This window comes from Bactrocera latifrons, unplaced genomic scaffold (genome assembly GCF_001853355.1).
Source record: "Bactrocera latifrons isolate USDA-ARS-PBARC rearing strain unplaced genomic scaffold, ASM185335v1 scaffold_136, whole genome shotgun sequence".
In the NCBI taxonomy this organism is placed as follows: Eukaryota; Metazoa; Arthropoda; class Insecta; order Diptera; family Tephritidae; genus Bactrocera; species Bactrocera latifrons.
Genome location: NW_017534808.1, coordinates 732,468 through 757,266, shown reverse-complemented (window position 1 = coordinate 757,266; position 24,799 = coordinate 732,468). Strand labels below are relative to the sequence as shown.

General features: G+C 35.3%; 1 protein-coding gene across 1 annotated transcript in view; it reads right to left on the bottom strand.

Annotated features, from left to right (window-relative positions):
* LOC108965191 (frequenin-1-like) overlaps positions 1 to 24,799 on the bottom strand; it is a 159,905-nt gene that overhangs the window by 69,448 nt on the left and 65,658 nt on the right. Inside the window, exon 2 of the mRNA XM_018927421.1 lies at positions 16,692 to 16,961. Within this exon, the coding sequence (XP_018782966.1) occupies positions 16,692 to 16,755 (64 nt within the window). The 5' untranslated portion in view covers positions 16,756 to 16,961. The remainder of the gene's footprint in view (positions 1 to 16,691; positions 16,962 to 24,799) is intronic.

The following is a 24,799-nucleotide window of genomic DNA, read 5'->3' as shown; positions in this document are numbered from 1 at the left end:
AAGATTTTTTGGGCCTATGAAAAGTCAAAGCACGATTAGTTCCAAAATCACTAATTTTCTCGAAAAAAACATGGAGTTAACGTCTGTAGAACAATGCTTTCGCACTCCCAGGATGTCATTAAGCATGCTATTATTGGCAACTAGTATTGGATGTATGCTTACAACTCGGAAACAGACGATCAAACGGCTGAATATCGTGGGAAAGTTGAATAGAAACCGAAAAAACTACGTCAAAACAAATAAAAAAAACATCACTGCTAAGTTGATGGTTTTCTTCGATAAAGGAGGTGTGATGCACTCAGAATTCCTTCTGGCATGCCAAACTGTGAAAAGAGAATAATGTTTGAGTGCTATGCATCATTTGCGTGAAGGTATTCGTACAAATAGGCCGGAATTATGGGCTGGCAACTATTGGTTTTTGTACAACAATAGTCCACCGTCGCATACTGTATTGATTCTTTGTGTGTTTTTCTCCTACATTTTGCCGAAACCACCGTGTTTGCCTTTAGCTCTGCGTAACTTGTGGTTATTCAGCAAACTCAAACGACCGTTTCGGTGAAACCGTGGTGAGTCAATTGGAAATGGACTTTAATTCGATTCAAGGATTGGAAGGAACATTGGTATAAGTGTGTTGGGGCCAGCGTCGATTACTTCGAGAATGCCGACATTGGTTTTAAAAAATAAGTTAAGAATTATAAATTTGAAAAAAGTCTTACTATATTTTGCTATACAAACTAAGGGATCGGAATAAAGTGTTTGCAGAGAAAACTTTTCCATTTGATGAGATACCTTTACGAAACTTGGCATCGATTAGTTTCTTAATCAATGCTATAATCTTCAAAAAAATTGTTAATATCGGATCACTCTAGCTACCCCTGTCATATAAACTTAACGACCGTAATCAAATTATTGTATGGAACACTTTTTAATTTGAAGATATATCTTAAAGAAATTTGGCGTAAATTATTTCCGAAGAAGAATGGGAATGACAATCCTTATAACATATAGCTGCCGTACAAGGTAATTAAAATCAAGATAAAAGTATGTTTTGTACCCTTTTGTTCTACAATAGAAGACACTTATGAACGACTCTGCTGAGTTGTCTAAGAATTAGAATTATTGAATTTTAACCTCGACAACGCAAAATTTCTCACATAATATAATCTGTTACACATGTTAATCGACCATGCAGCATACAAATGTTAAGTGTCAGTAAATTTGATTTCAGGTAATTTAAGCAAATATTTCTGCGACTTCAGTATTGCACAGGCAACCTTTAAAAGTATCCGCTTTGGAATAAAATTTTTGTTACTTTTTATTTGTATGATAAATGAACTGCACAATATTGCGAGTTTTAACTTTTTATCATTTTTTTACATTTCTTATATTTTCATACCAAACTGGCATCACTTACAACCGCACACCTACGTAGAGTTATAAAAGGCCTGTTTGCGTCAAACGAAAAACTCTACTCAATTTACTTTTACAGTCCCCAATGTGCAGTTAGGAATTGCTGCAGTGTTGTTAGGGAAACTTAAATTTTCCATTTATCATATGTTCTTATTCATATACATATGTATGTTATGTATATTGAAATTCGCTGCCTTTCCACGTCACGTCATGCTTGTGAATAATATCTGCTGGGTTCTGCTTTGCTCAAAGTATCACTTTACTCGCTTCCGCTTAACATTTTTTGGTTTCCCAAGCCCATTTTACAGCTATTTTTAGTCAGCACTTATTATGCCATTACAACAAAATATTTTCCTTAAGAAATTGAACGCTTACGGAAAGTGTCATAAAGTTTATTTATGTTAATTTTATCCAAGCGGTTTAGTGTCACATTGTTTTGTATTTTGCTTTTAGTTTAAAAATCTAAAACAAATTAAATGGAGGTTCGCTGACATGTTTCATTATAAGAGGAATTATATTATAAAATAATTTTCATAAGTTTTCTTAAATGATGTGTTTTCCTTAATACAGTACTATTTTGTATATCAAAGCTTAGTGTATGATGTGAAAATCTATAAAGATTGATTGGGGTATTTCGATGATACATTTACCATTAGACTTTTTGGGCGTCTGTTGCAAAACATTGATATAAATATTACACTTTCTTTATTTGGGCTGTTGGTTATGATTCAAACGTATTTAAAAAAAGAAAACTACCATATTTAGAAAGTAAATCTACGCATTCAGTTTGTATGCAGTTGAGCTCCGACTTCATAAAATGATAACTAAAGCTGATATCCTGCATATATCGATAGAATACATTTCGGTTTGAGAAGCACTCGTTCAAGAGTAAGTGAGAAGGCTGATCATTTAACATTTCGGAGGATCATACAGTTATGTACAGTATTTTGCCAAATGAAAATTCCTATAGTTGGATATCGGATATTAGAAAAAAAAAGCTCTGAACCTATCACAAATCTGCTTGTGTGCCGTATTTCTATTTCCGCTTTATCACGTGAAATCCGAGCTACATTCTCTTTGATATGGCAAAAACGAGACATTCGAAGAGGAAATATTGAGGTTATTCTATCTAATTTTTTTTTTCAGATAGCTCATGGAGCTGACATCCGATAAGATATTCCAACTTACTGCAAGAATCCCGTTCGAACAGTGTCCAATTATAACTCCTATAGCCATTGAAAGGTGGACCCTGATGGGAACGAAGAGTTCTATGGACTTCTTACGCTTCACGCTGGGCAGGTAGTTGATCGACGCTTGCTAATTTGTTCTGAGTGATCAGTGGTCACAAACCCTAAAATTGGTACTTATAAAAAGTCCCCGGCAGTGTATTCCTTCATCAATCTCCCCTGCAAGTTTGTTCCATTCTTAAAGAAAATTACATACAATCAATTCCCGTACTTTGAAATATAGAAAAATAATACAAAGTCGTCTCATTTTTTCATCCACCGTATTCTTTAAATCTTTCTCAGTCACTTATTCATAATCCCAGACCAGAAGAAACAATATACATATATTTGAGCAATAGTTTCAAAAATTACACTTATATCAGTATGTATTCAGTAGAGGAGAACACAGCACACAATGCAATTCTATAAGCTAACGCAAGGTTGCATCATAAGTACCACCATACTGTTTGAACAGCTTAAATCCTTATTTACCGAACTGCATGTTACTCATACGCCATGGCAGTTTTGGAACCGCACCATTCAGTTATCACAACATAATGGTATTATAATCTCCCATTTAAGCCAGTGGGTACTGCAGCAGCTATGAGCATATGTAAATACTCGAATACGTGAACTCTAATACGAGCATCCGTACAAGCATGACTGTTGGAAGGTTATTGGATTTAGCGACGTTACTTATACGCCATGTTGTACTATGTGTGAGAGTTATTGAATATACTATACATAAAAATGAAAGAAAAATACTCTATGGTGAGAGTTCGGTTTCTTACAAATTAATTCATTACTTATTGACTCATTTCACGGTGTATTAATTATCTTAAGTGAAAAGTTTTTAAATATCAAAATTTAAAATAAAATTTTATTGTTGCTATTTAAATGTTATTAAAATTTAATTATGTCAAAAAAGTAATATGTACTTTATATTTTTTCTGAACTGTGAAATTTCGTGAGAAATTTTTTATATATTTATTTATTTATTTATTTATTAAATGGAAAATAATAATACAATAATTATCTTATGGAGTAAGAAGCACTAGCTGCCAGGACTTACGGCTTATTATATATATATATATATAGGTGTGTTTATATGAGATTCAGTTAACCTTTCACATATTTTATTGGAATACGTTCATTGCTTGTCATGCATGCTAAGTGCCAGTATAGATGTGTGTATGTAGAAAGTGTCGCAGAATGATTTATTGTAGCAAACTTTTGAAAAATTAATCTTCGAAGCAAGCTGATTTCGTGCTTTTAATATGTAAAGGGGATGTTTAATGTATATAGTTGATTTATGAGATAAGGTGTTAAGGAAAGATTAAATTATTTAAAAGCTTGAAGGTTTTTATTATATTTATTGAAATTAAATGTGCAGAATGCTCAATATCATTTACAATATAAACGGGAGCAAAATGATTTTACAGCAGAGAAATACATAATATCTGTTAGCAACAATTTAATGCCATCTCTGTTAATTCAATCAAACATAACTACCATTTTCGCATTGCGATCTGCTACTCAAATGCAAGCTTGATATTTAAATATATACATATATATTAGCTGGCGTTCAAAGTCACAAAATTATATTGTCTTTAAATATATTTCAACATAAGCTCTTAACTACAGATAGCCTAAATAAAAACAATCCTTAAGTACACAGTATCAGCTACAGTCAAATATAAGTTGTTTTCGAAGTGTGCGAGAATCAAAGGGATGAACGAATTACAAACATATGCTTTGGATCTACAAATATATATGGACGTTAGAATTACGTTTCCGATCAGATCAATGCTTAAACCACCAGAAAGTCTTGGTGTAGTCGCAGCGTAGAAATTAGAACAACCTACTCATAATAAAGTTAGTCACCATATTTGATATCAGTGCTTTTACTTACAACCTAACAGAAGTATTATCGAGAAATTTCATCTGATTAAGAATAATAAAGTTTCATTACGTATTAACAAGACTTTGTACTTCAGTCAATACTGGACCACTAAAACATATAGCTGTTATAAAAATTGAACGATCGAAATAAGGTGTTTGTATGGAAAACTTCTTCATTTGAGGAAATATGCATGTTTATTTTCTAAGGCAATCATGCAATCTCCGTAGAAATTGTTCAAATCAGATCACTATAGAAATTGTATGACAGCCTTACACCACGGTGCTTAAAAACTTAGCGGATCAAATCACTGCGTTGATCAGCGCCAATACTAGGCATTTTTCAGTACCAACTTGTAGTGTGGAATGGACACGCTAACCAACTTGGCAGCGTTCGAGGCCCATCTAAAACGTACTTTGGGTACAGTACCCGGTTGCAATGCAACTTATTATTCAACTGACAAAGTATCCTTTATTCTGCATTGGGATTTTAACCACAGCCCCATCTACTTCCCAAGGAGCTAGCCCGCATGAGCAGGTTGGAGCGAACTCCAAGGGCTCCTTTTCCTCTTGGCATCAGAATTAAGTCTCCGGTAAGACCAGTAAGACTTCGTAGCCGTAACTGCTACCAGTTCAGCTTTCATACTGTTCTGGACTGATGACTAGGGCTTGAACCCCATACGCACACACCATTCACACAACAAGCTTACCGTAATACCCAGTTAAACGTCTTGGTTTAATGATTCACGCGCAAATTACCCTAACTCTTGGTCATTCCAACTAGTGGACCACCCCACCGCTAACAGCTAATCGTCCATAAGTTCAGACAATCCAGATAATATCTGAGTATATCGGGTATTCTGCAATAATATGCACCCAATCCTCGACGGGCTCCCCACAAAAACCGACTTATCAGATAGATGCCTCTGATGCAAAAATGCATTCAGACTGCATTTTGCCACCCGAACTATTTTGGGCCGAACCGGCGACTATCTGCCCTTAAGCAGCATTATCAACATTTTTTCCAGAGATATGTCCTACGCTACGCCTAAATTTAAAGTATTTACAATTTGTAAAAATTTTCCTCTCGCCCGTTCTAACTCAGTTGGTGAGCGATCTTCAATGAGATGTAAAAGGCAGTCCACATACGCAACACATTTACAGAGGCATTCGAGATCGCGGAGCAGAAAGTCCATCATGAGATTCGAAATAAGGATGCCTGCGGGCAACCACGAACCACTCTGATCTGCACTCCATTCATGCCGTCTAGAGAGGACTTTCTGTCCGAATAGTAGCTCTGCCAAAGAATAATTTCCGACAGCCAAGCCTCCCCAGTCGTTGCACCACCCGATCCCAGTTTAGGTAGTCAAACGTCACCTTGAAGTTAACAAATATGCCAAGGTCATATGTATGTATAATAGATAAAAATTAATTTCTAGTAAGGAATTTGTTTGTAGCTGTGAAAAGATAGATTCCAGAAAAAAGTTAACCTTCATTTAGCTTTTAGTTTAAAAACTATAATGACTCTTTTAAGCAACCAAAACAATCTGAACTGAATGCATATGACAACCTCCACAGTTATCCCCGAATTCCCCAAACCTTAAGTTCACTTTAGCTTCGCACACTTTCAATATAATTACGTTTTATCAGCTGCTTTTAATGCCACTGCACAACAGTTGTATGCTGTTGCATGCTGCTTTTATATTCCTCTTGAGCCTGTTGCTTCGCGCGCTTATCTCCGCTTTATGGCCGATGGCAGCTGCGCTATTGACACAAGCGTATGTTTAATTGTGTATGACATGGTCACACGCAATTTAAAGTTGAGCCATTTTTAATGTACTTCCCGCGGCGTTAACCGTTATACGCCAGTAAAACCAACGAAAAAGCAACAGCATTTATCTTATGTAACCGCTGTGTGCTTGGCTGCCAGTGATCGTAAATATTGCGGCGAACTTTGAACTGGCCCAGCTGGACATTGCATAAAGCGGCCAGCGCACCATTTTCGGCGGCAGCTGCGACACTTTGGCACACATTTACGTTATTTACATACACATTTGCAATATGCATACACATACACATACATTTACTACGTAAACAAGTTGCTGCCCTTCGCATCAAAGCGGAAGCGTGAGCGTAGCGCATTTGGCGGTATTTTGAGGGAAAATATCTGCTTTTCATTGCGCTTTTGCTCTTTGCTTTGTTTTTTGCAGTTTTTTTTTGTTGTTGCTCATTTGGTTGACCTGCTGTTTGTTTACTTGTTTTAGTTTTGCACTGTTTTGCTCAAGTTTAATGGCCTTTTGTGCATACCTCTCGCATTAAATTGAATACATATTCTGATGCATTGGACGTGCTTGTTGTAGTTGTTTTTGTTGTTGCGCTACGCAACTTATCGCGCCGGCAGAAAGTTTATTTTTCAACATTTGGTGTTCATTCCAGCGGAAATATTGCGTTTTCTCTCACGCACTCGCACACTTTCGTGAAATCTAATTTTCTATAGTTTTTAGTTTTTTTTTTTTGTTTACATCTTTAGTACAAAAATAGCAGTTTCGCTGCGCAACTTTGTTTAAAAATTCCTTATTTAGCATTATTTATATCTTGTTACGGAGTTTTTGCAGTTTATTTCATTCTTTCAAATTCATTCTTTTATGTGAGGAAAGTTTTTCCATTTCTCTCAAGTGAAGAAAAAGTTGAAGTTTGTTGCATTTTTGTGAAGTTTCTTTTATTTTCTATTAATGGTGCCTGCAAGCAGCTTTTGCGTGACGGGCAGGTGAATTGTGTAATACATTCGTGCTTGATTGCTTAAATTAAGTGGGATGAGAAAAAAGTATTGTTTCTTTTTCGTGTACATTTTTTGTACTAAAATCACAGAGATTAAGATTCTTCTTCTTAGTTTGAATATGCATAATTTTCTTCAGTTGCTTTAAAGTTATATTCAATAATAATTTTCTTATTTTTCTAGGTAAGCCTTAGACATGTGAATTCAAAATGCATTTATGTTATGGTAAGTCTCAAATACATATTAAATTTTGCAAAGAAATCTAGTTGCCTAGGAGTAAAAAATAACATTTATATATATATAAAGGTGGACCAAAAAGTAAACTACCGTATTCATGAGCTAAAATGAGCAAATGCATAGAAAACATCATTCCTGTTTGGAAAAGTTATTTGGCTTAATTTGAAAAAGTAACGGTAAACATCAACGCATTCTATATAAATAGTATGTATGTATGGACACAACTCTTTTTCATTGAGGGTTTTATATAATAAATAGTTTCCATGAATTCGTTAGGTAAGAGTTTACGGCTCACCCTAATATACATATTATTTATATTCATATGCACCATATACTTTTATTACTTTGTGCAAATAATTGACCTAACAAGTAAGCCTGCTTTCTGAGTTATCAGTAAGGTACCTCACGATATATAAGGAGTAATGTCAAACGTATATTTGAAATTCCTGATAATAGTCATATGGGGGCTCGAACAAGTTTTCACCCGATTTTATTACAATTTAGTTACTGGAAAAATATGTTCACAAAACTTAAATACCACTATTCACATATTGGTAGATATATGGCGTATAAAGCCAGCCAGAAGTAAAAAGCAATGTTCTGTTGTTATTATTGGGGGCTAAGAGCAATGTTGACCTTATTGAATCCACTTTTGATATACAGACTTCACAATATCAAGAAAATATCTCTCCTAATTTCACTTACATATATCTCACCCATTGACCGATATTTTCAGAAATATCAGACAGAAAATCAGACATGGGCTGTAGGATAAACATTTTTGGTATCTGGGGGCTTGCATAGTTATAGTTTAAGTTGAACAACTTTTAATCATATGGTGAGACGTTTTATAGGCAATATCCGAACCAAGTTTTACCCGGATATACTGAGTTGTTATTGACTTGTATACCAGAAAGTGAATGAATCAGGCGGAATTCCAATCAAGATCTCTTGTATCATCATGGGTGCGAAATTACATTTCTCTCGTCTGAACAGAATCGTAGATCAATGTCTTCTACTTTTAAGTTTAATAGTTTTTTCTGACGACGTGGCCGTATTTAAGAATTTCTAGCGAATCTCAACGACACAGCTAGAACTCTTCTCTCAAAAAGTATACACCAAATGGAGTTAGTATAGCTGGTTTATATTGATTGAAGTAGTTATACGAGTATTTAGTAGACTTTGAAAGCACTCATAAATTCACATAATTGTTGTTGTAATGAGTACTAATCCTCGTTAGGATGAGAAGAATTAGTTAAGTTGTTTTCATCATCATCCAACCGAAGGTGCAAGAAACGTGCTGTTTCGACGGGATCAGACCAAAGAGTGCGCTGTGTCAGATGAGTGGGGTTGTTGGGGCATGCAAAGAAGTGGCCAGTGACATGCGAAACTCATTACACGCATTACACGCAGGACATATGTATATTACAAAAGTAGGAATTTAACCTGCTGCAGTATCCAGAACGAATCGTTTCTCGAGGCAACTTGAGCTTTTCGTATGCAACGGATGGTGGTTTGACGACTCCGAGTACGCCATTCACTGAATGGGAGTCAGTTAAAATATTGATGGCTCCACTGAGAATGGAGGTCAGTGGTTATTGGAAGTTAGTTGTGTCCCATGTCTGGCCGGCGTATTGTCTGATGTTGTCGACGTAGTTGAGGAATGACGGTGACTGCAAGGATGATTTTTGTGAAAGCAACTCAGCAGGAACTGCTCGGAAAGGATATCAATAAGCTCCTTAACTGGGATAAATTCGCAGAGCTGTGAATTGAACAAATTATCCCAGCTATTTTAACAGACTGCTTACGATTGCAGCTAACATCTTCTCTGTCAGGTAATATCATGCTAAAGTTCCTGTTCAAATTAAGCCAAATGTTAGAAAGATGTACAGCTTAGCGTATGTCACTAGAACCGCGCAGGAAGTTCTGATTTTACCGGATCATCATCTTAAAATATCTAAAAAGGTTTGTCTTATCGGAAGTCCCAAATTTGACTAAATTTCGGACCACGAGAGTTGAAATGCGGGATCCGACTTTTATATTTGAGTTGCCTTTAAATCTACGCCGTTGAAAATTGAGGAACTTGCCGAAGGTTGTAACTCACTCACTAGGAATACATTTCTTTTCAGTTGCTAGTTCTCAAAGTTTGTTTTTCCAATAGATGGATTCTTAATAATTTTTTTTTTCCAATATGAGCTTAGTCTTGGGTTGGTTTAGAGTTGGTTTTGAATTCTCATCTTAGTTACGTACGTTATCATGTAGGGAATTTGATTGTTTGGTATATGCTGCTGTTATATGAAGTATGGTTACCATGGCGACGAGAATAAGATAATGATCTGACAAAGGGGACACGTTAGCTTCATGTCTTTATAACATCGAACCTCCGCGGAATATTTTAGGTCTAAGAAGTGATTTTAAGTAATAATATTAATAGCCATAGTTTTTAAGCAAACAAAAAAACAAAAAAAAAAAAAAAAAAAAAAAAAAAAAAAAAAAGAAAAAAAAAAAAAAAAAAAAAAAAAAAAAAAAAAAAAAAAACTCCACTGCTGTCAAAATTTTCACTTCAAGGTATGGTCAACGACTGAAGCTCGAAAAAATAACTTACAAATAAAAGATGGCGTTTTAAAAGAAATGAGGTTTTAATTTTGGTCTGTTTGCGTATGCCAAAATAAGGTTATTGATCAGATAAAATAATTAGTTAGTAACAATCACTATATACAGAGCATGCAGAAATTTATCGGTAGTTTTGAGAAAGACGGTTTGAAATACTATAACTCAGAAACTATTTGAAATATTGATTATAATTAATTTTATAATGCAATTAAAACATATTACCCGTTACAGGAGAGTGATTGTTGAACAGGAGTTAAACCACTGGAAAGTGACGCTACCGAAAACTGCGTTAGTTCCATTTCATTAGTGTCAGCAGCTGTCTTCCTGAACCAACATTTCAAATTTTCTCCCTTTCGCATATCTCTTGCAGTATTGGTTTCTCGACTTGTTGTTGTTATTACTATAAATTTGCAACAGTTTCTGAAGTATCAAAAGGGAAACACGTATGCGCTCTTGCGAAATAATTAGTTTCCTTTGCAATTTGTGTTATGCGTAGTAAACTCACATGCCAAACCGCACGTGTCACTAGCAAAGCAACGGCGAACTATAAGTCAGCTTTGATGCCGGCAGTGTTGCGTGGTAAACTATGCAGCAAAGGATATTTTTCACTTGAAATGTCAGCACTCAAATGCCAACTTGTTTGTGCTCATATTTGCCCAGTGAAAATACCTATGGACCACAACAAACATGAAAGAAGCTAGAAGCATTGCATTACTGTATTATTACCAATACATGCATACTGGTGCATGCACATTTGCATCGTTCGCTTATTCATTGCGTTTTTGTGCAGCCGGCTGGGCTTGTTGAACATTGATTTTACGCAATTTTCATTACTTGAAAGCATTTCTTCCATATTTTCTGTTAACTTCGCTCTTGCTTTTTCTATTTGCTTGTCTTCCTTTCACAAATGCCAACTTGTTCATGCTCCGATTGTATGCATTTCAATTCATTTGACATAATTTACTCACTGTCGGCTTTTGTGGCAACTCTGTGTGTGTATGCTAATAGTTTCTAACGATCGGACCACATTGCTGGACGTTATGACATAATTTGCTATGCGTGTCTGTGGCATGCTACTTATAACAAGATGTCAAGCTGGCGGTTATGCTGTGGGGCCAGGTCATGATTGTGTGTATGTAACTTCATGGTGGTCATTAGAGATGACAATGATAGGAGCAGAAGCACAGTAGGTTTGTTGAGTGATTCAAAGGAGGAGGAGCAAAATGCATAAATATGTTGTGAAGTAGTGGTATTTATGTCTGCAATTCAATTTGATGGTATCCAATGATTCACTACTAAACGTTTATTAATTTGAGTAAATGAAATGGCGTGTAATTTTACTCTTTTTGGCTTTCATTGTGAAAGGTAACTCTTTGTAATTTGTGCAGCTTAGTGAAACTTCTAAATTCTCTTAAGTCGGTAACATGGCCGGACCTTACATTAATCTATATTCCCTATGTCTCAGTGGAAAAACGTCTATATTTTGAACGTCCACAACCCATATTAAAATACATAAATTATTCTCCGGAATTCCACTGTATGCACTAATTCGTGAAATTCACTATTTCGTGAAATCGAGTATGACTGGGCAAGTCTTACAGCGAAACTTCCTTTGTTCTTTCTACTAACATACTGCATCCTGGAAAAGTTGGATCATATCCATGGTAGATTATTTATTTATAAGAACTCTCATACACATAGGTCTTATTTGAACCGAATAAAATTGCTTTAAATTTTACCGAAGCCGTTTACAAAGAAGTAGTACGATAAATAAATAGTTAGTCAGTCTTAGCTGTCTTCCATTGGATGCGTCGGCGCCCTTGCCTCCGTTGTCCACTCATACTCGTATCGCTAGAGCATGCCATAATATTGCATATGAAAGACCAAATCAACCTATTCGTTAGATTTTTATTCGCCTAACTATTCGGTGAAACAATGAACTGTACGAGATATTCTGCGACATTGATATAGTTCAGCTTTGGACAATAATCCAAGATATATACATAGTATTCTAAACTAAAATAGTTTTTCGTACAAAAACTTTATTCTGAACGGTTTACTATACTGGTGGTTAGCGGATCTGACAAATGATTTTTTTAGCATCAACATAACCCAGCATTAATTTTGCATAATATTCGACCACATCCATCACGCAGGAAAGATAATATAGCAGCCGTAGCTGAGAATATACACGAAAACCGTGGCGAGTCAACTCATCATCTTCCGCACCAACTTCGACGTCAGTATTTTACAAAACATAGCTTTAAGAACTGAAGCCGCTTGGATTTTAAAAAGTTCCAAGAAGATCTAACGTTTTCGAGCCAAATTTTATTCAGGGATGAGGCCCATTTCTGGCTCAATGGTTATATTCTCATAATAAGCAAAATTGCTGCGATTAGGACCAACAGCTAAATTCAAAAAATGATTTTTGTATTGCAAATTACTTGACAAAAATCTAATTATTTGGTGTGCATGCTGATGACAAACGTCAAACTGAGGGATCTGGAGATTTAAGTAAATTCCGACTATTTTTCACGAAAATAAAACTCATTACTGCCTACCAAGAGACTAACGCTATTGAAATGGGTGTTTGAGCTTTGATAGTTATCCACCCCAACAACTACACTAATTAATTAATATTTTCAAATTCAATCGCTTAAACTCATTCCGGTGTATCCCAAACGCAGCTAATAGGATTCAACCAGTCGTGATGTCAAGCAAAGCAACCAAATGATGTTTAAACGGAACGACAGTGGCGCCATGGCTGTCGCAAAATATCGAAAAAGAGTAAACATTGCCTCCACAATAAGAGAACATCAACTATTTGCCACAAGCAACGAAACACGTGTCCTGTTGGCTCACGTTCCACATGGCGATGCCATCAGTTGTTGTTGGCATGTGTATGGTATTTATTTAATAATGAAAAATAGCTACAGCATTCCAAAATATGCACCAGAGTGATGTCACTGCAACGGTTTGGTGGAAGTGCGTAATGGCACGGAACCAAATACGGAAAACAAATATTAGTCGTAAAAATTTTGGTTTAGAATAGTAAATTTTCAAAAACATTTCAAAAATACATTTAGCTCTTCCTCCGTATTTTTGTATTATAAAATTAAATTCAAATTTCGGTTTTCTTTAATTTATTTACATATTTGATTTTGCTATACATTCCTGACAACAAACACCTACGCCCGAAAATTCATTGCCGAATTTGAGCTTAACTTTCACCACACTTTGAAAGCACTTTAACACACTCTGAGCAAAATCCGAAAATCTATAGCGTTTTTAAAGCCGTCTATTGCACAGATATATATTGTATATATATATATATATATATATATACTTTCATATACATTTCGAATTTTGGTATACATATATGTACATCCCTGAAATTTGCGCTTGTTAATTCTTTCATTGAATTTCGTGTGAACTTCCAACTGACCGAAAATAATCAAAAAGTGCTCAATTCAGTAGCGTAAAGCACATTTCCAATACATCACTGTTATTTATTTATTTAGCCACTTGTTTTAAGTGCACTCTCTGCGGGTCCTTTTAAAATTGTGAAATTGTCAGCTTGAGCCACAATCGAATTAATGTTTGCCACGCCACAGGAGCTTTGCATATTTTTGCATTGCAAATTTCTGTTAAGGCTGCATTTTTTTAGGATATTTTGGTAATTTTTCCAGAATTGGGAATTTTTAAATTCACATTGTTGAAATAAATTGCAACATTTCAAATTCATTAAACAGAAAATTTGTACTTATTAACCTATAATAATGCATGGTATGCGACTGTAGAAGATCGTCCTCGAGTATCTTTGTTACGACGACTACATAAAAATTTACTACTATGGAGTTGATAAAATGATTGCTTATGAAACAGTATTTAGTAGCCCTAGTCAGGAGCCCTTAGATTTTAAAATAACATTTGATATATATAATATACTTAGTAAAATGAATTGCGTAAGCCACGAATAGTTTCTGCTGACAACTTTTCATTATTATTTATCCTCTCACACTTATTCTTAGTAAGGGTTAGAAGGAGCACCATTAAACTGATACGGTTTTAAGATCTGTAAGCTTCCTTTCATTTCATGAAATCCCATAAAATGTATAATTAGCAAGCATGGCGAATCAATAATTATTATTGACACCGCTGACTTTAGTAGGATGTCATCGTCGGCAAAGATGGTCGTGAAAGGTAGTTCCATCACAAAGCATTATACTATAATATCAGCTTCAGTAGCTGCTGATAAATATAAATTTTCTTGGAATTGTTATATTCCTTCCAAAAAAAGCTTAATTTGATATTAGCTCTTGAGTTGTAAATTAAAATCTTAAAATATTATGTATTTGGATTAATATCCCGCCATCATGCTGCGGGGTTGTGAAATAACGGCACGCATGAAAGAAGAAGAAAGATAGATGTATTTTCAACAAAAAAAAAAAAAGAGAGATAGAAAATAGAAAAAAATAATGAGTAGAGCTTGAGCAACCTTAAAAGCGACGGAGGAAGAAGAACTTGCACCAACAATCTCCATTGAAAACATTGTCGCCGCAAATCGACCAAGACGAATTAAAAACAGTTCTAAGGCGGCTTACAATCAACAAAGCTCCAGTAGACAATGAACTACCGGCTGAGCTGTTTAAATCCGGCGGCGAAGAGCTATAAGGGCGCGTGTTCTAACTCCTAATCATGATTTTTCCAATGATTGGAATTTCTATCCACAGGAAGGGAGATTCCACGCGATCTGTCTTCTTAACCTTAATATTGCATATAGAATAAGGTTTTTTCGGCGTTATTGTGTGAATGACCTATAAATAAACTGATTGGACCCTATCATTGTGGCTTTAGACATGGAAAATCCACCATAGACCCAATTTTCACAATAAGCCAAATACCGGATATAAGGATGTTGCTTGATAAACAGATCGGAAAGCTCTGATAGGAGCTACCGTTGTCATGTCTAAATTTAATATCCCTGCAAAACTCAAACGGTTATGTAAAATGATGTTGGACACAACCATCAGCTCCGTCAAAATCTGAAAGCACCTCTCCAAGCCGTTCGATACCAGACAAAGCATTAGACAGAATGATTTCTTCTCGTGCATTCTTCAATATAAAAAAGGGAAAAGAGATACTCTGAACCGCAGCGACACTGTTTACTATAAAACTGCAATGCTACTGGAGTAAGCAGATGATATTGACCTTAACAATAGAGCCGTCACGGGCTCTAGAAGCGAAAGAAGTTGAACCTGTGGTGAAGGAGAGCAAGGTAAAGTCCCTAAAAAAAACAATGATCTAAGCCTGGAGAAGATAGAAAATTCCGAAGATTTTTATACAGATATATTAAAATTTTTCGCATTATCAGATATATTTTTTGGAGTGAGCTAGCTTCAGTACCAGTATTAAATCGGGTAATCAATCTAATAAGAGGTTTCGGTCCGTTTTATATGAAAAAAAGAATATATGAATGCCATATCTATCTCATTTGAGCTTATCCTTTATTTTTTATGCAGTTTTTGTTCGAAAAAGTCTGAGAGAACAACAAAATCAGACCATGAGATAACTAAACTGCTGATAACTCAGGCAAAATGCGAATTTTGAAAAGCCAAAGTATGTAAATAACGGAATTAATTAAATTCAAAAAAATTCTTATGATGATCTCTACAACAACAATAACTGGCATTAATACTTATAAAAGAATTTCCATTTCACTTAACTTTTGTGTGCTTGAAAAAGTTGTTTTTGTTTTTTGTAATTTTCAGGCTTTTGCTCCGCGGTTTTATTTTATATTTCCCTAGCGCAATCCGGCGCAGCAGTTAACCAACCAATTGAGGCATAATGCCTTTGCCGAAAAAATCTCAATACCGAGTTATGAAAAGTTTTGAAGAAATTATACCGCAAAAGTGCCTTCGAAGTCAGTTCACTTCTGCTGTCTGCATTTGTTTGTGCGTATGTGGAGTTTTGATTCCATATAAAAGTCATATATTTGGAATGAGCTCAAGCCTGTATCCATATAATGTGCGGGTATATAAGCGTATTTAGCAAATAGGAAAAATATATTTATATATGTTTATGGTTTCGGCGGTTCGTTGCCAAAATTCGTTTTTTCTCCCTCCTTAGTTGCCTTTGTGCCGCTTCGGTGCCTTGAAAGCTTTCGCAATGTCAGCCATGTATTACAATTTAAATTTGGAAACTTTTTGGAGGACACTGATGGCTTCGCTCACATGCAAAAATAAAGGCAAAACAGCGGAGTTTTTAGCGCGTTATGTTCAAATCGCTTTTGTGCACTGCGCAAAGCAATTATGTGTCGCACTTTGGGCATTTTTTTTTTCTTTTGGGAGATTTTCTTTATTTTTGTTGGCAAGCCGCATTTTCAATGACATTGCAGTTTGGCACAAGTCTATTTCCGTGCACTTTAAACTTGAAAATTGCTGCCAAGGTCTTCAAAGCCGTTTAGATAAATATCATATATCATATATGTATGTATAGTATGTATATTAATAAATTATTATGGTACTTACAGTATGTGGCTGTTGTTAGACGATCGATGGTGTCCTGCTTCAATTTGGAGTTTTTCTTGCCCATTTTCTTGCCGACCGCTTACGTGTGTGTACACTATTTTTGATTTCTTAGCTTTTTTTTATACTCTAAGCTACTTTTATTTGAATACACTATTTATCTTAAGTTTTTTTCCAACACTTCACACTTTAGTCACTTAAGGCTTTGGTATCTCTTAATCAATATCAATATTTTCTTTTGTTAGCTAAAAAAATTAATTTTTCGATTGCATTCTGGAAAAGAAAATAGAGAAGGGTGATTAGAAGGGATCTTTGTAGATTCATTCATCATTTAAAATAAATATCTAAGTGGCACGAATATTAAACTAAGCGCATTTCAATTTTTCAATATAACTTTTAGCAAAAGAATTGGTTCATGTCCCCGCTTAGTACGGAACACAATCATTTTTCAACATACTGTAGATACGGGTGCACTGAAAAGAGATGAATGCAGAAGAACATAAATTTCAACAACTGTAGCCCTCATGTACCTTTATTAGCTAAGGAATTCGGGTTATACCCGAGCTTAGCTTTTCCTTATTTGTTAATACAAGTATACATCCGAGTATTATATTAATTTCCTAGATAGATGTATGTACTTCTGGGACTAATTATTAAAATCAAAGGTGCTCGAATTGTGACAAAATGTTTTAGTATTTTTGTTGTCTATACCAAAAAGCAATTTCAGTTTCTCTTACTGACGTCCTCATTAAAAAGGCAGCAAGTCCAAAGAATCTGCTTTCAAGATGTAATAAACATATGGAAATAGGCAAAAAGAGAAAAACCTTTAGTGAGTGAATATGACAGAGTAATCGGGATTTCACACCAAAAATTTTTGGATTATGGACTCTGATACTAAGTAAGGAAGCTCAAGGGTATTTAGGGAAGCCCGTGCATTAATATGCTACTAGATTACAAACTGAACCCTCGAACTGAACTGATAAAGAGTTCTCAGCTGAGTTTTTACATACTGAACTAGTCTTATCACATGTTTTCCTTTTGAAAAAATGAGACACAAGAAGGTTATTCAGTGTAATTTTTGCAACCGTTGATAGATATAAGGTAGTATCAAGAATAACACTCTATAAGCCATATAATCGCAAAAGCTGTCGAAATGCTAAAAATCAATAAATTTTCATAACGTTTTCGAATGAAATAATAAGTTAGCTTCGATAACTACTTTTTGACCATTAACTTTGTAATACCATTCACAAATTGAAAAGATTCCTTACAAGAACTTATTTCCGATATGCTATAGTAATCTAATCTGAAAGATTTCTTCATAAACTGTGCCATTAACAAATATTTCGAAGATATTTTTTCGTATAAAAAAATATTACAAACAAGTTTTTTTTTTTTCGGTTGTTCAGTGACATCTATAGTGCTATAGTGGTTCGAAATCGGGGGTGTCGACAAATCAACAATCTTCAAAAACTGGGAAAATATTTCAAATATTAACAGACGGATTGACCTGGCTTAATCGATTAAGCACTTCATGCTGACCACTTATGTATATACTTCATAGATCTCCGACGTTTCGTGGAAAACAAAATATTCTCTCTTTAGGGTATCATTATAATATCTATCATATTTAAAAATAAATTGCTTTAAATTTAGTTAAAAACTCAACCAGAACTTCGATTATTGTTGTTTAATCACAATCTCAATTGCTTAGTTGTCTTTAAGAATTGTATCTCGAAGACCTGTGTAAAATTTCATGAAGATCGGTTGTATAGTTTTTAAGAAATTTTGTCTACCGACTTCAAAAACACAGATTCGAGGAAAACGCGTTTAAAGACGGTGCACTTAGCTTAGCTAGCCTCGAGCGTACAAGTTCTCAAGGCTGTATATCCGAAACCATTACTCGGATAAACTTGAAAATTTAAGGCAATATTATACAAGTTGTAGAATTTAATAAGACAATAAAAAATTATATTTTTTGAAACACCCCTTAATTATTGCATGATTCTAAATATTTGTATACCCATTCAACATGTGGGGGCAGAGTATTAAAGTATCACCTCAAGGCTGTAAGTGTTATCTAAAACTGATCGAGAGATAGGGTTTCTTAGTACAAACAAAAAAAAAATAAAAAATAATTACGAGTTCGTAGGTGGGCGTAATCAAACCATTGCACACCCATAATAAGCCACTAACCGAAAATTGTAAACTGCCGTAACCAAGCACTAAATTAAGCTATAAGACTGTAGTCTGACACAGAACCTCGGAGAAAGGGGCAGTGGCCCCGCCCGCAAATAAGTTCAATACACATATCACCTAACCACTAAAGCTACAAAAACTAAATTTATTGAAGGCAAATCTTTTAAGAACCTCTACTGACATGTTGAAAATAGATTAAATCGGAGGATAACTCCACTCACTCCCCATATAACAGTACCTACTTTTCAAGCCCCTAGTTACTGAATCTGTATTTCCAGAGCCTATAGTTGGCCCAGAGTTGACTTCTTACCGAAATATCGGTCAATGTGTGAGATATACAATTGAAATTCAGAGATATTGTTTTCCTGATAGTAGTATGGATGTGTGCTAAAAATGAGTTGAATCGGGTCAATACTTCCCTTAGCCGCCATACACGAAATATAAAGATTTTCAAACTTCCGACTGACTTTATACCGCATTAATCAGCCAATATGTGAGTTATCTTAGTATAATTGAGAGAACTTGATTTTCATATTGTGCACATTTGTGCTATAACGAATGAAACGGTGAATACTCGTCTTATACCCCATACAACTAATAAGCCTTATATACTTAAATGTACTTCCCTGATTTTAACTTTTCAAGTAGCAAGAGCATAAATTGTTCGGTTATACTCACACTTAGCGCTTCCTTACTTGTTTTATCATAGTGTCATACATACTCAATCATATGTGTTTGTAAAACACCTTCAAGCTATAAGCGATAAATATAAATACGGCAAAAGTCGAATGGGTAAACCGGAAATGGAAAATATTTGCCAAAATGTTTTCGTTTAGAATTTCTAGCTTCACAAACATAAAAATTTGACAATGTGTAAAAAGTGCTTGTATTTATAACTGCACACAAATTCATTCATTTTGCGGTTTGTGGCGAAGGGTAAGTTCACCGGCTTTCCTACGCTGTGGGCGAGGTGAGCGAGCCCTCGCTTCCTTTCACTGCAATTGGCGGCATTCGGAGGGTCGAAAATGACTTAATAAATAAATAAGTAATAGAATGTAGCAAAATGTAAATGTATGTATGTTGCTACAAACATTTAAGCTTAAGGAAATTCACAACAAAACAGAAATAACCAAACTTTGTTGTGCCTTTGGAATTCCAATTTTTTGCGCATTTCAATATTTTATAACTAATATATTTTCCGTTCGTGGGTGTTGTGTTGAAATTCCTAAAAGGGCAAAAGATATTGCAGTTATGTACAAACAAAACCAACAAAAACATACATATATTTACATATAAAACCGCTTGAGCCTAGCAGAAAGTCGATGTCATTTGAATTTGTGGCATTAAAATTGATATTTTTGGGTTGCCATGCCATATGACCTGACATCTGACTACCTGCCACGACTGGGGTTAGTTAACTTGTGGAGACACCTACACATGTGCATATAACTGTAGCAGTGTGTGTATTTTTTGGTATTAATACTTGAACTGAAGGACATAATATTAGCGTAAGTTTGCATCCTGGGTTGCCAAATGTCAACAGCTGCTTCATAGCTACGTATGTATATATATGTGTGCTTATACATACTGTCCAAAGTTGTGGGTTTGCGTGGCTTGTGTGTATATGTTTGCTCTGCTTTCGTTATTATTAGATCTTGTTTTTACTATTCGCAGCTACGAAATATTCTCTGCATAGAAATTTGTCACACGTGATTTATTTTCAGCACACATTCACGGCTTCATTGACACACAAACTTTCGAGACCCTTCGCTATTTTGTCACATAACTGTTTTCGTACATTTTTACACACGTTCAGCTATTTGGTGCAAGTAAATTTATTCGGCTGGAAAAATCAGTCATGCCGTCATTCCACAAGTTTTCAGCAAACAGAAAAAAAAATTTATATTTTTTGGTCTTTGTAAGCTTCCGTTTTGTATTGCCTGTTAATTAAAGGGTGTTGCAATTTATTATTTTTATATTTTTTTTTCTTGAAAATTGTATGATTAATATTTGACATATTTGTACATATCGCTTGCCACCGAAAAAGTTTGCTAATATTTTTATATGAAACCCAACTGAGGCACCCATTAGTGTACTGATTCTAGCGTATATTGCCGTGATAATTGGGCACATCATCAGTCATTCCGAGTCACGCTTCATTAAGTCACGCTTGTCAGTTAAGCGTTGAGACTACAGTCGGCGGCAGCCAAAGATCAGAGTTCATGCCTTTGATTATATTGACTTCCGCTTGCAGAAATGAAAATTTTTCATTTGAGGCTCGTATATCTGACTGCAATATTATTTTTGCAATATGTGGCTTCAGTAATTTGAATCTTTCGTTTTATATGTGCCTACAAATAAATTTCTCAGACAATATTGTAATCACATCACGCAGAATTATTGGAAAATGCGTCAAAAAGTAGACCAGCAGAGAGAGGATGCGTCATAATTTAATAAGTTTTATGGGCTTGTAACGCAATTGCGTTTAAATAGTTTTCATGACAACGATGCATGCTCTGGCATGCCAATTGATGGAAATATCGGTAAACTGATAGAAATATTTAAGTCCGTCCAAAGTGTTAGTGATGCTTCGATTATCCAGAATTTCAAAAAAGAACAACTGAAACCCATTTGATGTAAGGTAGACAAAAAGATTAACGTGTTAAAGCCTCATCCATCAAATTTAAACTGCGAATCTAACCATTTGTGAAGCGGATGGTTACTGCTAATGAAAAGTGGATCACTTGTGACAACGTCAGATTAATGGATGATGGCAGGATTGATAATCAGGAAGGTTTTGTCGTGTGCTTGGTGGAGTTTGGCTGAGAATTAGCTACTAGTGGGTTGCTCTCCTACAACCGAATTCGTTAGTTCGGCCCTATACTGTCAACAATTGAACCGGTGTGAATAAAGAAATTGCCCAGAAGCGGCCAGCAGTAACCAATAGAAGAACAATTGTGTTCCGTAAAGATAATGCCAGACCTGGTCAAGTACGATTGTCTGACTCGTCTCGGTTCTCATGCATCCAGCTTACAGTCACGTTCTGGAAAAAATCTATTTTAATCTATTCTTCACCATAAGACATGAGTTTGCTGATGAAACATTCTGCCTAAGAGAAGCTTGTGTTAATCGACTACCCCAGCCTTTTTATGAAATAACCTTGAAAGTGGCAACAAATTATCGATCAAAGTGGGACACATTTGACCTAAATCGGATCATGACAAATATTTTTAATATATCTCCATTTTTCAGGTTGCGTCCAATAAACGGGGTACTCTTTTTTTGATCACTTGATCTTGAAGCAAGATTTCACGATGCATAGCCATAAATCCATGTTTCTTCACCTGTAGTAGCACGTTTCAGTAATTCTCCATCGTCATTGATTTTATTCAGTGAATCCTGAGAAATTCTCGTTCACCCCTGTGTTCAACATTTAACTATTTTGGACGAAATTTTGCTGGCACGTATTTTATACTTAAAACAAGCGAAACAAATCCTAACATCAGCCAACGATAAACCAACATCATCAGCAACTTGTCTGATGGCGATTCAGCGATAATTCATATTCACTGCTTTCTTTTTTTCTCCGCATTCTTCGGTGATTGATGTGAATCACCTTGATTAACGAATAATTATTTTTTCTTGGCTCAATGCTCTCTGCTAAACGGATGATTTCGCTGTTCTTTGTTCAGGGTTGATTTTTAATCACATATAATGGCGCATAGAAAATACTCTTAAGATCTTCGCCGGCTGAGCGGAGGGCCACATACTAACTATTAATACGGAGAACACAGAAATTACTATACATATCTTTTCGAAAGAAGAACAAAAACTTTGCAATTCTGGACATCATTAAGTAGTAGAACTATTTCACTCTCGAACTCGTTCATCTATCTTGATGTGGTCCTAGATAATAAACAAAGCTGGGGAGAACACATTGATAGCAGGGCTCCAAAAACCCTTCGAATCTAGAACTTCTGCAAGAGAACCATTGCCCCAAAGTGGGATTTATAACCATACCTGTTATATTGGCTCTATACAAGGTGAAGCTATCAAAAAAGTGGAAGTTATCTTTCACATCCAGTCAGTACTCATTCAAGTGACGTTTGAGGCAATGCTTAGAGATAGCGGGTTTATAATTTTATGATTAAGGTAATCAATAGACTTTTGGCAGGAAATATGGTTAATATCTTCTGGGTATCTGTTCACATAGGCTCATATGCTGTATCAGGTCACTGAGCGCATTCAAGGGTTTTTAAAGCATTGGACCCTAAAGAACATCTCAGGTCTTAAAACCCAAGCAATATATATTCTAATTTAACAGGCATTGAGCAGTTGGGGTGGAAAGGAATCAGGTATTTTACCAAATCTACAGAGTTGCTGAATAAGGCTTAAATTGGTTATCTCCTGCCGAATAGTGTCCGGCGCCTATGCTCCTCTCTTTTCAACCAACTACCAACCAATACGTTAAGAAATATAAAAGGGAAGATAAAATTTTAATAACATGCATTTTGTATGCGTAAGTAAAAATTAAGCTTTGTTAGATTGATTTTTGTTTTTTATGTAACATTTAGGTGTAAATTCATTTCTACAAACTAATTAGGTTCATCAAAAGGATATTAGTTTATCGAAGTCAAGCAATGTCCCCAATACAATCTGTAAAGATAATTACTGCCATAGGGGTGGTATCATTTTAAGATATTTTGCTTCTGCGGCTGCTGCTAAGAAATCGATATATGAATTAAGGAATGCCAAATTTTCACCCATGTAGAGATTGTTTCATAAATAAATATTTGTCGTAATCTATCGCACTATAAAGCCTATCTTTTCATACTTGTGAAATTTTTATGAGCTCTCCCGTATTTCTCGGTATTGGCTCAAAGTGCGATCTGCTTCATACAATCTCTAGGTGTCAATCTCTAACTTCTCATTGACAACTGAAGTCTTCATAATTAGTCGATGTTAATATTATTACATGTTAGTATAACATAATAGAGTCGCTTACTAAAAAAGAGGTTATTTTGCCTAGCGCTCCTCGCAAGACCTTTTCGTCTCTTTCGTAACATGTGAAAGCACAAATCAGAAATTTCATTTCATGTCTACCAGTCGGCAAAGTGAAAATTGTTCCCAAACGTAGTGGCACAAAACAAAAAACAAATAAAAAATAAAAAAAAATTCTTCCACACTCTCGGTCGCAAAAAAGTTCACCGTCCGCAATCCGAGAAACGATAAGATTTGCATGTCGCATGCGTCGTTATGTAGCACCTAGAAACAGGATGCTGGCACCATTTAGGGTTTCCTTCGCCACCCAAACACCCAAACTAAAACTAATACTAGCGACAACGCGAATGTGTCGTCACTTCTGTTACTGTCAACTGCCTCACTATGATTGCGGCTGCCGCTGTCAAGTCATAAGTTGCAACTTCCACTTGTAGACTTTCAACGTCTGTTGCTCGTTATCGTTACGGTGCAAGAATTTTTATCGCCCAACAGCGAATGGGCGTTGACAAGCGTTGGTGGCACACAGCTGCGCCGGAATATAATTTTTTACAATTTCATGCAAATATAGGTGACGAATTCAAGTGGAAAGTAGTGACTCGAAATTCATTTAACACTGACATAGAAAATAAAAAAAAAGTTATAAAAAATGAATGAAATTCAATGAAAAAGCAAAATTTACACATGTAAAACTAACGAAATTTGAATATTTTTAGTTCAAAGCGATTGAAGTATACAAAATTCCTTCGATTCAGGGCTTACAATTCTGCTGAATTTAAATTTAGGACGAGAGATGTACATAGTTTTGTTGTCAAAAAATCCAAAAATCCCATTTTAAAGATTCGAAATCCAAAATCCGGTACCTAAACTTGGTGTGAATTTGCGACCTTGAGGAAAGACTCATTCGTAGAATT